This window comes from Myotis davidii, unplaced genomic scaffold (assembly GCF_000327345.1).
Source record: "Myotis davidii unplaced genomic scaffold, ASM32734v1 scaffold1, whole genome shotgun sequence".
In the NCBI taxonomy this organism is placed as follows: Eukaryota; Metazoa; Chordata; class Mammalia; order Chiroptera; family Vespertilionidae; genus Myotis; species Myotis davidii.
In genome coordinates this window covers 5,634,203-5,645,051 of record NW_006294681.1, presented here as the reverse complement: position 1 = coordinate 5,645,051, position 10,849 = coordinate 5,634,203, and the positions used below count along the sequence as shown (strand labels likewise).

Genomic DNA, 10,849 nt, shown 5'->3' with positions numbered 1-10,849 from the left:
CTAAGTCTAGACAAGAGGTATCTGGGAAAGTTAAGGGCAATCATATGAGGGGAAGGAGCAAGAAGGCAAGACATTTGTGAATGCCAATTTTTATAAGGAAGTAAAATTGCGAAGATTAATGTCCTTGTACATAGACTAAATAATGTCATTTACTTCAGCTCACTATGTAGAATCTTTATCCTCTTTGATCTCATCTGAATACCAAAATGATGGCATGGTTGTTTGTGGAGAGGCCCACAGGATACAGACCTGTAAAGGATTGGGGAACCTCTGAGTTCTGAGATTAAAACTTTCCTGTATATTTACCTTCCACAAGAAGAGAACATTTCTTCTTTGGCACCTTCTTCCTTTTTTGTCATTCTCTGTATCTATGAGTCTTAAACAGTTATCTTTAGATCAATTAAAAATAAGAAAAAAATCAATTTACCTTCATTTATTCCTTCCCCTACATTCTTCCATTCTTTATATAAATCTGGGTCTGACCTATATAATTTCCTTCTGCCCGAAACTTTCTTCTAATTTTTCCAGGAAGGTCTGTTGGCAATGAAATCCCTCAGGTTTTGTTAGTCTGAAAGTCTGTATTTCTCCTTCATTTTGAAGGATAATTTCTTTCAACACTAATGATTTACTCCATTGTCTTCTTGTGTGTGACTTCCATGGAGAAGGCTGCTGTATTCTTATCCTTGTTCCTCTATAGGCAAGTTACACACACACACACACACACACACACACACACCCTCCTTCCCACCTGCCCCTGGATTCTTTCCGTTTCCTCTTGTCTTTGCTTTTTCTAGTTTGAATAGGATATACCTAACTATAGATTTTTAGGTATTTAACTGGCATGATGTTCTCTAAAATTCTTGGATTTGTAGTTTGGTGTCAATAATTTTGGAAAACTAGCAGATGTTACTTCAAATATTTCTTCTCCATTCTTTCTGGCATTCCAATTATGCATGTTACAACTTTTATAATTATCCCATAGTTCTTAGATGTTTGGCTGTTTTTTCCACTTTAAATTTTAGTTTGACAAGTTTCAATTGACCTATCAGCAAGCTCACTGACTTTCCTCTGCTGTCTAGTCCACTGATGAGCCCAAAGACACTGTTACTGTGATGTTGACTTCTAGCAGTTTTGATTCCTTTTGTTTCCATTATCCATGTTCATAAATGTTACCTTTTTCCATGAGCCTTTCCCATATGCATATTTCTAATTACCTTTCCCGTAATTTCATTATCAGTGTCATATATGTTCTGATGGCTGCTTTATTTCTGTCAGTGTTCTTGCCTTCTGGCAGACCTTGAAATGTTTAAAACTTGAAATCTGGATGTCTTACCAGGTAATAAAACTGAGGTAAATAAGTCATTTATGTAAGGGTTTGTTACTCTGGCTAGGAGCTGGAATGTGTTTACTGTTTAGTGCAACTATAAGCATGAATAGGCTTCAAATTCCTCTAGTGGGGTTTTTTCCTTCTCTCTTGATTTTGGGACTTCTCTTGAACCGTCTTGCAGCTCTCAGCTCTAATCCATTATTGCTAGTTACTACTTTTTATGAAGTGCTAGGTCATGGGCGAGGGAATTTCCTAATCAAGTCTCAGTATTTTAGTTGTCCCATCTCAGGGTGTGGATCAGAAGCATTATCTGACCCCTCTCTCCCCCAGTACAGCTTTCCAGTTTTTCACTCCCAGCCCCTCTCGTAGCTTCACCATCCTCCAAAATCCCTGCCGACTATACATTTTAGTTTTCCTTGAGACTGAAAGGCTGAAGGATAAATTAGGGCTGGGTTCTCTTCCTCAGATGGGATGACTCTTTAGTCCCTTCCCTTGGAGGTCAGGCCTTTGTTAGGGAGAAGGGGCTCAGTGTTTCCCTATGGCTGTTTACCCCAGACAACTCATTCACTCAGGGAGCTTTCTGGAACCCTTCTGGGAACCTACCTGGGGGGTCCCCTGAGGAAAAATCTGTTAAGTATTGTAGCCCCAGTTTTCACTTTCATGCTCGTCTACAAGCAGCCTCCAATAGTCAAAATTGTTTCAGTCGCCAACAAGATTGACAGCAGCTTCTGCTCCAGGCATCCTCTGGTTGTGACCCATTCTTTTGATTTGGGGATGGTGGCTCGCCCTGTGACCTGTTCTCTGATCGGAACAAGAAGTTTTGACATCTGCAGTATGAATCACCATTGGCTCTTAATGCTTCATCTAGGAAACTGTTATAATCCTAACTAGCTGGCAGTCAGGACTTAAAGCAGGAAGGAATCTAACTGTGGGGTGTCTATTATTTAGCATCTAAGCTAGGGCGTTTCTTATTTTAAAGAGAGAAACGTCCATATGAAATGCCCATCAGCCCACCTGCTCCCCACATGTGCCCTGACCAGGAATCCAACCACCACCAGTTTGGTGTACAGGACAATGCTCCACCTAACTGCGCCACATTGGCCAGAACTAATCTAGGGCATTTTTGAGAGTAAAAGGGAGTCTTCATTATTTACATGGGGGATACAGCCATAAACCAGGACTCTCCCAGGCAAACTGGGGTGTGTGGCAGCAGCTACTAAAACCACAGTCAAGGCGATAAAGCCTAGGAGATTAGAGTAGCTCCTTTTACTCCTCATACTGATTTTATTATCTCTATAGTTTTGTGCATCTCCATAGATTTCAGCACTGTATACTTTAAAGAAAAATGAATTATTCACTAGAACTCCTTACCAACAGAAAAAATGTGTTTCGCTGTAAGTCTCTGTAGTCATTTTAAAATAAAATTCCTACACTTTTACAAAGCTGTTTATGCCAACGTTCTCAGGTCTCTAGCCAGAATTAAAACGAGTAAGTCCTCTTACAACTATGGATGTCATTCCTACCAATCATTTTAGAGTCATATACGGAAGCTCACATCACATCCACTGTGCACTTCAGAATCATGCCAGAAACCTTTTACACTACAAACCGATATCCCTAAGATCTGCCACTACCACGAATAAAAGTCAGCAAAGCTTAAACAACAGATAGCCAATTTATTAAAAAGCCTGATTTACGCATCTGCAATGGTGACCTCGACCTCCACCCCCGGCTCAATGCTGATGGACGTGATCTGCTTGACGATCTCGGAGGGGCTGTGCAGGTCGATGAGCCGCTTGTGGATCCGCATCTGGAACCGGTCCCAGGTCTTGGACCCCTCCCCGCAGGGCGTCTTCCTTGTGGTGATTCTCAGCGTCTGCAGGGAGGGAGGGAAGGAAGGAAGCCAGGCGTTTATGCTCATGGCCGGGGCACCTGGAAGCTACGCTGAAGGGCTCCCCCTTAGGCTCCCGTCTCCCCACATAGCAGGTTCCAGATGCTTTCAGTTCACAGGAGCCAGTTCCCCGCAGCACCCCCACGCCCAGCAACAGCAGCCAGGAGCCCCCCACCCCCCACCTGCAGAGGAAGCTCCGGGCAGCCAGCCCCGCATCCCAAGCCAGACCCGGCCCCCCACAGCCACCCTCGTCGGCAGCCCAGCGATTCGCCTCGCTTCACGCACCTTGGTCGGCATCCGCACGGGCCCCTTCACCTTGAGGTTCTTCTCCTTGGCGCCTCTGATCAAGTCCGCGCACACTAGGGGAAAGCACACCCTTCAGCTCCTTCCAAACGGCCAGGCCGCCCGGGAAACGCTGCCCGCCGCCGGCTCAGAATAGCGTACAGAACTATCACCGCCACTCAACGAGCAACCGTCTCCTCATAGCCAACCGCGGGTGCAAGACACGGTGAAAATAAAATCTCTAAAACCTTTTGTCTGCTCAAAGGCAAGCGACTCGGTCAGCTTCCTTCCGGGTCCATCTTGCACAGAACAAATTACCCTTCTGACCCTCCCGGCCCCATGTCTCCCCCGGAAGCTACCGACCCTTCTCCAGGGACTTGACGTTGCGGCTGGTCAGCGTGATCCTGATCCGGTGAATCGCCACCTCCGGCTCCACGGGCGTCTTCCCGGTGTCTTTAAACGCCTATGGCCCGAGGGAGAAGAACAGCAGAGGAACTTTGTCAAGTCTGCCGCTCCTGGGGACGAGCGTCAGCACAAGCCTCCCGGGCTCCTCCGCCATTGCCGGGAGCACCGGGACTAGTGAGTCTCGTCTACTCACCGCCTCCCCCCAGCCCGGCATCCGTCCCCAGGAGCGAGCGAGGCGCGGGCCCGAGTCCCGCAAAAAAGTATTAGTTGTTGTGATAAATATATTTTTCCTGACTGACTTGTTCCTCGGCGAGAGCGAACAGCGGTGAGTCAGGAGCGGGCGGGACGGAGCTGCGTTCCTGCAACCACGTCTTCCTCAAAGAGAAAGGCGTGCAGCGCGCGCGGCGCTTATATAGCTGCGCTCGGGTCTGCTTCCGGGTCCCGCACGTCTCTGCGCGGTGCCCCGGAAGAGGAATGGCCCCGTTGGCGCTGGTGGCTCTAGAGGCTGCTGCGCGAGTCGGGGCTGGAGCGCCGCAGGGGTTGGCGGGAAAAGCGCGGACTCGGGCGCCCCCTGTCGGCCTGGCGGAGTCTGAGCCCCTGAAGATGGCCCCCCGCCCCAGCGCCAGCGCAGTACTAGGACAAGGAAAATACGACCTGCCCTAAAACCTGAGAAACTTCTTTCTGGAGAACTTACCTCCGGCGAAATGATTCTGTGTTTTGACAGTGCAAAATTTGCTTCCCATGCAAACCGAGTCACTCATTCTCTAAGTGGGTAAGTTTTCTGAGTTTAACTCACATGGGGATTAGGAAAAATGCTTCCCATAACCTGGGCATGCTATTTTTAAAAATTAATAGGTAGTTATTTTCATAGCCTGAAATATCCTTTGGCCTCCCAGACCTCTATAAGCATCTACATCTTTTTCTAGAAACCACTGTATCTTCAGTTCTCCCCTTCCAGAAAAATGAGGGTGAAAATGTGTGGCTGCCTGGATTTTCCTGGAGCAGGTTGTACATCTGGAGACTCAGACTATCTACCTGATTCTAAGACATGCTATCTCCTCTCTCTTCCCATAAAGTAATGTTGGCTAGGACCCTTAAAGATCTCCCTAATACTAAGCATCTATAATAAGCCTATATAATAAAAGGCTAATATGCAAATTGACTGAACGGTGGAACGACCAGTCGCTATGAGATGCACTGACCACCAGGGGGCAGACGCTCAATGCTGGAACTGCCCCCTGGTGGTCAGTGCATTCCCACAGGGAAAGCACCACTCAGACAGAAGCCCTGAGCTGGGCTCACGGTTGGCGAGCACAGGGGTGGTGGCGGGAGCCTCTCCCGCCTCCACAGCAGTCGGACATGTGAGAGGCCACAGGCTGGGCTGAGGGCCGGCCTCTTGTAAAAGCATAATATGCTAATTAGACCAGATGTCCTTCCTGAGGAAGCCGGGACTGTGAGGGAAGCCTGGGTCCTGGGTGCCAAAGGGCAGCCAGTGCCGGCAGCCGGGGGAAGGAAGGCCTACTCTTGCATGAATTTTGTGCATCAGGCCTCTCCTCTATTCATAATCAAGTATGGGACAAAGTACAGTGGAAAAGCCAAGAGTAGTCAACTGACCTAGGCGGCCAGGAGTGTAGTGGGGACATAGATACAGTAAGCCCTCGATCTTGCGGACTTTGATTTAACAGACAAAATGTCCTATCCCTATGTCCTGTGAAAATTAACACCCTGTTAATTTTAAAATGCTTTAAACCAAGATTTGCTTATAATTAAATTAACAGGTTATTTTTTTGTTATTAATTCACTGTTATTTCTAGCACATTTTAGCGACAAGGCCATGTGTTGGAAAAACCACTGTAGTAATTTCGCTGACATAAATATTACCTTTCTACAACTGTAGTCTACATACTCATATCCAAGAGTCACGGCTTATAACCAATGTTCAGCGAACCGTTAGCACGTGATCACTCGGTATTGGTTCTGTTGTGGACTTCCTGCAGCAGTTTTAACGTGGGCCTGTTTGATGTTGCCACTTGCTGCGCTAAGCCACATGCCAGTTTGTGCATTTGTTTACTTGCGGTGACTGGTGAATTCACGCATTGACTACACCTGTTCAGTATAAATTTAAAATTACAGTAATACATATAGAAAACCTTTGTGTGAAATTAAACTTTTCATACACAATTCTAATTACACAAACGTGCCTACGTAAGTAAAAACAGGTAAACTAACTAATGTGTCCATTTTTAAACATACCCATTCGGAAAACCTACTTTATTACATAATGGACTTTTGCTTTTAACGGACACCTCCTCACCTGGAATGAGTCCCTTATATCGAGGTGTTACTGTCCCAAAATATGAAGAGCTGTTTTAATAGAATGAAGTACAGGGCAGAAGGAAGAGTAAATCATCTCATTATTTTACAAGTGAACCTCTGAGTGCAGAAGAGTCATTTGCTCAGACAAGGAATTGGTGAATGACAGCTCTGACCCCTGCAGTTAGGACTCTTCCTTGAACCTTTCTCTTCTGTTCCTCAGAAGGAAATTATATTTGAAATGCTTATACAATAATAGCATTGATTTAATTATTTGATGATAACTGGCTTTCTTTGGCTTACAACGAATATATATATTAGATTTTGCTGACATTTGACAATTCATTTACGTGTGAAAATGTGGGTATTGTCCAGTGGAGTTATTCTAAAATGTCATCCATTGGCTGTAAATATTAGTAGAATTTCCAGCCGAAAAACAAAAACCTGCATTCTTGCTGTATTGGCTATAACCAAAATGAGACTTCACAATTTAGGGCTTTAACTTAGCAGTGTATGGTTATCAGCAAACGAAAGTGCAATTGCCTAAGCTCCTCGCAGTGTGATCAACCACCATTGCATTAGTACTGAAGGTGAATGTTTCTTTTTTTTTTAATTTTGTTTTATTGCTTAAAGTAATACAAAGAGTATTACATATGTCTCCTTACCCGCCCCCCTTGACATTCCCCCGACCTCCCCTACCCCCCAGTGTCTTGTGTCCATTGGTTATGCTTATATGCATGCATACAAGCCCTTCGGTTGAATGCGCATTTTCACAGCTTACAGCAGCATTCCCATTTTACCAATGCTCAGAGGACAAGCAGAAATTCAATGATGGAGTGCTTGAGAAGGCCATTGGTGATTTGTTCCAATAAAAAATATCTGCATCTATTCTTAGGCTTGCATTTCCCTTCAAGCACTTGAGGAAATGGAGAACAAATTAACTTCCCTGACCGTAGAAAAAGAATTTCAGTATAGACAAAGGCAAAATGTGGCCAGGAATGCATGGGAAAAATCGTTGATGTGACTGGAACTAAGGAAACAGCTGGTTAAGATAATATGAGACAAATGTAATGAAAACCTCACTATTTTTAAGTTGATAAGCAGTTTCAAATATTTTGCTGTGTTTTTCTCTTGAAAGTTAGCAGCTGCTATAGTCTCCAAATCTTAATTGAATAAGTAATATTTTAATATTAGATGTAAGATATTCGTTAAAGAAAAGGTAGAATGTAAAAGGATGCACAAAAGAAGAAAATGCCACCAGTCAGAGATAAACCACTGTTTATACCTTCAAGTGTGTACGTATCTCGTTATATTCTATGCAGGATTTGGTAAGTTGCTTTATTCAAATAACAGAATATTTTGTTACAATACGTATACTTCTGCAACATCCCCTTTAATGACTGAACTATATGAATGGCTCATCATAACTTGTTGAACTAGTCCCCTATTTTTAGACATTTAGGGTGTTTTTCTATTTTTTCACTCTTGTGAACAGTACCAGGGGATACATGCTTCTAGACTAAGGTTTCTTAGACTCAGCACAATTGACATTTTGGGCTAGAGAATTCGTGGTTGTGGGGGACTATCCACTGCATTGTAGAATGTTTAGTGACATTTCTGGCATTCACCCACCAGATGCCTGTAGCAACCTTTCCCCTCCAGTCGTGGCAATAACAAGTCTCCAACATTCACTCCCTCCCGTGGCCCCCCACCATGAACCGCTGCTGTAGATGAATCTTTTAGCTCATTTTAAATGTCTTGGACCAATTGCTACATATACTTATGCGTTGATAGCTTAATCAAAGAATAAGCATATTTTAAATACTTTGGAATTGGGTAAATCGCCCTCAGGGAAGGTTATACCAAATAGATACTTCTTCTAGCAGTATGATGGAGATTTTGTTGCTTTGTAAAATTTAAAAATATTCCTAAGACCATTACAAACTCTGTTTTGAATATCTCTAGCCACAACCTTCCATGACCAGTTGTCAGAGCCCTTTACAGTTACTTATAAAGACTTTTACTGCAGTGATCTGTGTCTTCCTGCGTTCGGCCACCTACTGGTCTTTTGCTGCAATGACAGTGTCGTCATACTACTTCCACAAGGAAACGCACAGCATGAAAAACTAATTCAGGGTACCCGTGTGTATTTATGGATAACATTATGACAGCAAAATGTCAAAATGAATGTGCACGACTCTGTTTAGACACTGTTTGCTGAAATTTTGGTCTAAATAAACTTATGTTAAAACGTTGAAGTCTGAAATTGGAGAAAAACCAGAGAGTTTTAGCAAAGAATGCTATTTGCCTTCTTTTGTGAGATGATTGGAACCTATGGCTTTAACCGCACAGCAATTCTGCTGTGTTGCTTTTATGTGCTGGACAGCCTCAACTATGATCCCAGTGACCCCCACCACCTGCTACGCACACCACCCGGAATGCTCTCCTTTTGAGTGTAGAACCTGTGACTTGCTTCTAAACACTAGAATTTGGCAAAAGTGCCAGCACGTCACTTCCCTGAATAGGTTACAGAGGATTCTGACTTCTGTCTTGCTAACAGACTCTCGCCCTAACTAGCTTTTGATGAAGCGAGCAACCACATTAGGAGTCGCTGTATGGAGAGGCTCATATGACAAGGAAATGGGGGCAGCCCGTGACTGACAACCAGCAAGGAACTGAGGCTCTTGGTTCAACAGCCCCAAAAGAATTGAAATTCTGCCTGGCTGGTGTGGCTCAGTGGTTGAGCATCAATCTATGAACCAGGGCACATACCTAGGTTACAGGTTCAATCCCTGGTGAGGGAAGCAACCGATCAATATCTCTCTCACATTGATGTTTTTCTCTCTCCCTTCCTCCCTCTCTAAAATCAATAAAAATAAATAAACTCTTTGTTTAAAATTGCCTCATTTTGTCATGGATTATTTTGCTTGTTAAATGTTGTGCCCTGGCTGGTTTTGTGCAGTGGATAGAGGGTCAGCCGGTGGACTGAAGGGTCCCGGGTTCGATTCCGGGGGCATGTGCTCAGGTTGCAGGCTCGGTCCCCAGTAGGGGGCGTGCAGGAGGCAGCCGATCAATGATTCCCTTTTATCATTGATGTTTCTATCTCTCTCTCCCTCTCCCTTCCCCCCTGAAATGAATAAAAACATATTTTTTAAAAAGTTGTGCTTAAAATTCACAAATTAAAAAAAAAGTTGCATTACAATATTGTTTTTCTGCTTACTGAGGTTTTTTGCACCATAGCAAATGTTACACCGAGGTGAATACCCCCCAAGGCCTCAGCCTGGTCCTCCCTCTGATGGGCACATGTTAGAAGCAGCAGCTGTGGTGCGGCACAGGGGACACCGGAAAGGAGTTGGGAGGACATTCGCAAGTGCAAATGCTACCACTTACTAGGCATGCCATCTCTCAAGAGTCATGTCATCTACATGAGCCTTATTTAATCATTTGTAAAAGGAAGGTGTGGAACTAGATGATCTTCCAACTATGAAAATCTATTGTGTGGAACCAAACAGATTCAAGGCTATCTCTGCACCATTAACATATTGCCAGGTGTGCAAGATGCCTCTGCCTTCTCTATCCCTCCTTCCTGCTCCCAACACCCGGGGAGCCAGATTTAGAATCATTGGGGGTGGGGGTGGGGGTCGGCTTAAAATAGCAGAGAAAGGTCTCCTCTCCCCATTTCAAGTCCTTTGCTCTATGGTGACTGTCCATGGGATTTGGCCAGATATGTACAGTCTCAGTTCTTTCACTCAAACGTGACCCAATTTAGATTATAAATGTTATGAGCTTACTCCAGCAGAAGTCTAACCCATGATAGTGGAAAGCTTTGTATTGGATCCTCTTCGAGCTTTAAACAGTATTGGGCACAGATTTAATAACCTGAAGTTACCAGGTGGCATAGGCCCTTTCCTAGATTTTTATTTAGGGATGGGAAAAGGTGATTTGACACAAAGCAGTTGAAATCAGTTACGGGGGGGTGGGGGGGGTGGGAGGATGAAAACTTTTCCATGTCTGTACCCTCCTGGATTGGGACTCATCAAGAAACTGATTGCTTAGAAAGACCTTCCACATTCTGAGATTATTTTTTTTTTAGTTATCCCTGGTTTCTTAGAGTAATTTTATGATTTCGTTATGGAATGGATTTAGAATTATATCAAACGCCTTTTCATTAACTCAGCAGGTGTTTATATGATTTTTCAATCTATTTTGATCTATTAATAGGTGGAGCCTTTTTTTAAAGGACTGTGTCTTTTTAAGAAATACATTTTTTATTGATTTCAGAGAGGAAGGGAGAGATAGAAACATCAACGATGAGAGCGAATCATAGATCATCTGCCTCCTGCACACCCCACACTGGGGATTGAGTCTGCAACTCGGGCATGTGCCCTGACCAGAAATCAAACCATGACCTCCTGGTTCATAGGTTGACACTTAACCCCTGAGCCATGCCGGCCGGGCAAGGCACCCTATTTCTAATATGCAGTTCTTCAAGTACTCATGAGGTAACATTTTCCTATTTTTCTTATTTGTTTCCTATATGCATTTTCTTTCTTTCCTTTTCTTAGCAACTTTCTTTTCCGTCAACCTTATTTCCATTCTGTTAAGATTTTGTGGAAGAACAGTGATGGTTC

General features: G+C 44.1%; 1 protein-coding gene across 1 annotated transcript; it reads right to left on the bottom strand.

Moving 5' to 3' along the window:
* Positions 1-2,983: 2,983 nt before the first annotated feature.
* Positions 2,984-4,155, bottom strand: RPS20 (ribosomal protein S20). The gene is made up of 4 exons (XM_006769067.2): positions 4,099-4,155; positions 3,864-3,963; positions 3,504-3,577; positions 2,984-3,203 (listed from the first exon to the last, which is right to left on the bottom strand). The coding sequence occupies exons 1-4, from the start codon at positions 4,117-4,119 to the stop codon at positions 3,021-3,023; spliced, it is 378 nt and encodes a 125-aa protein (XP_006769130.1). The 5' UTR covers positions 4,120-4,155; the 3' UTR covers positions 2,984-3,020.
* Positions 4,156-10,849: the final 6,694 nt, after the last annotated feature.

What these genes read in the sequence shown, in the direction of transcription:
- RPS20 (XM_006769067.2), bottom strand. Translation starts at nt 4,119, where the DNA reads ATGCCGGGCTGGGGGGAGGCG. An exon ending in TGCCGGGCTGGGGGGAGGCG is followed by an intron (nt 3,964 to 4,098) that starts GTGAGTAGACGA and finishes CTCGGGCCATAG; the next exon opens with GCGTTTAAAGACACCGGGAA. An exon ending in CGTCAAGTCCCTGGAGAAGG is followed by an intron (nt 3,578 to 3,863) that starts GTCGGTAGCTTC and finishes GCTTTCCCCTAG; the next exon opens with TGTGCGCGGACTTGATCAGA.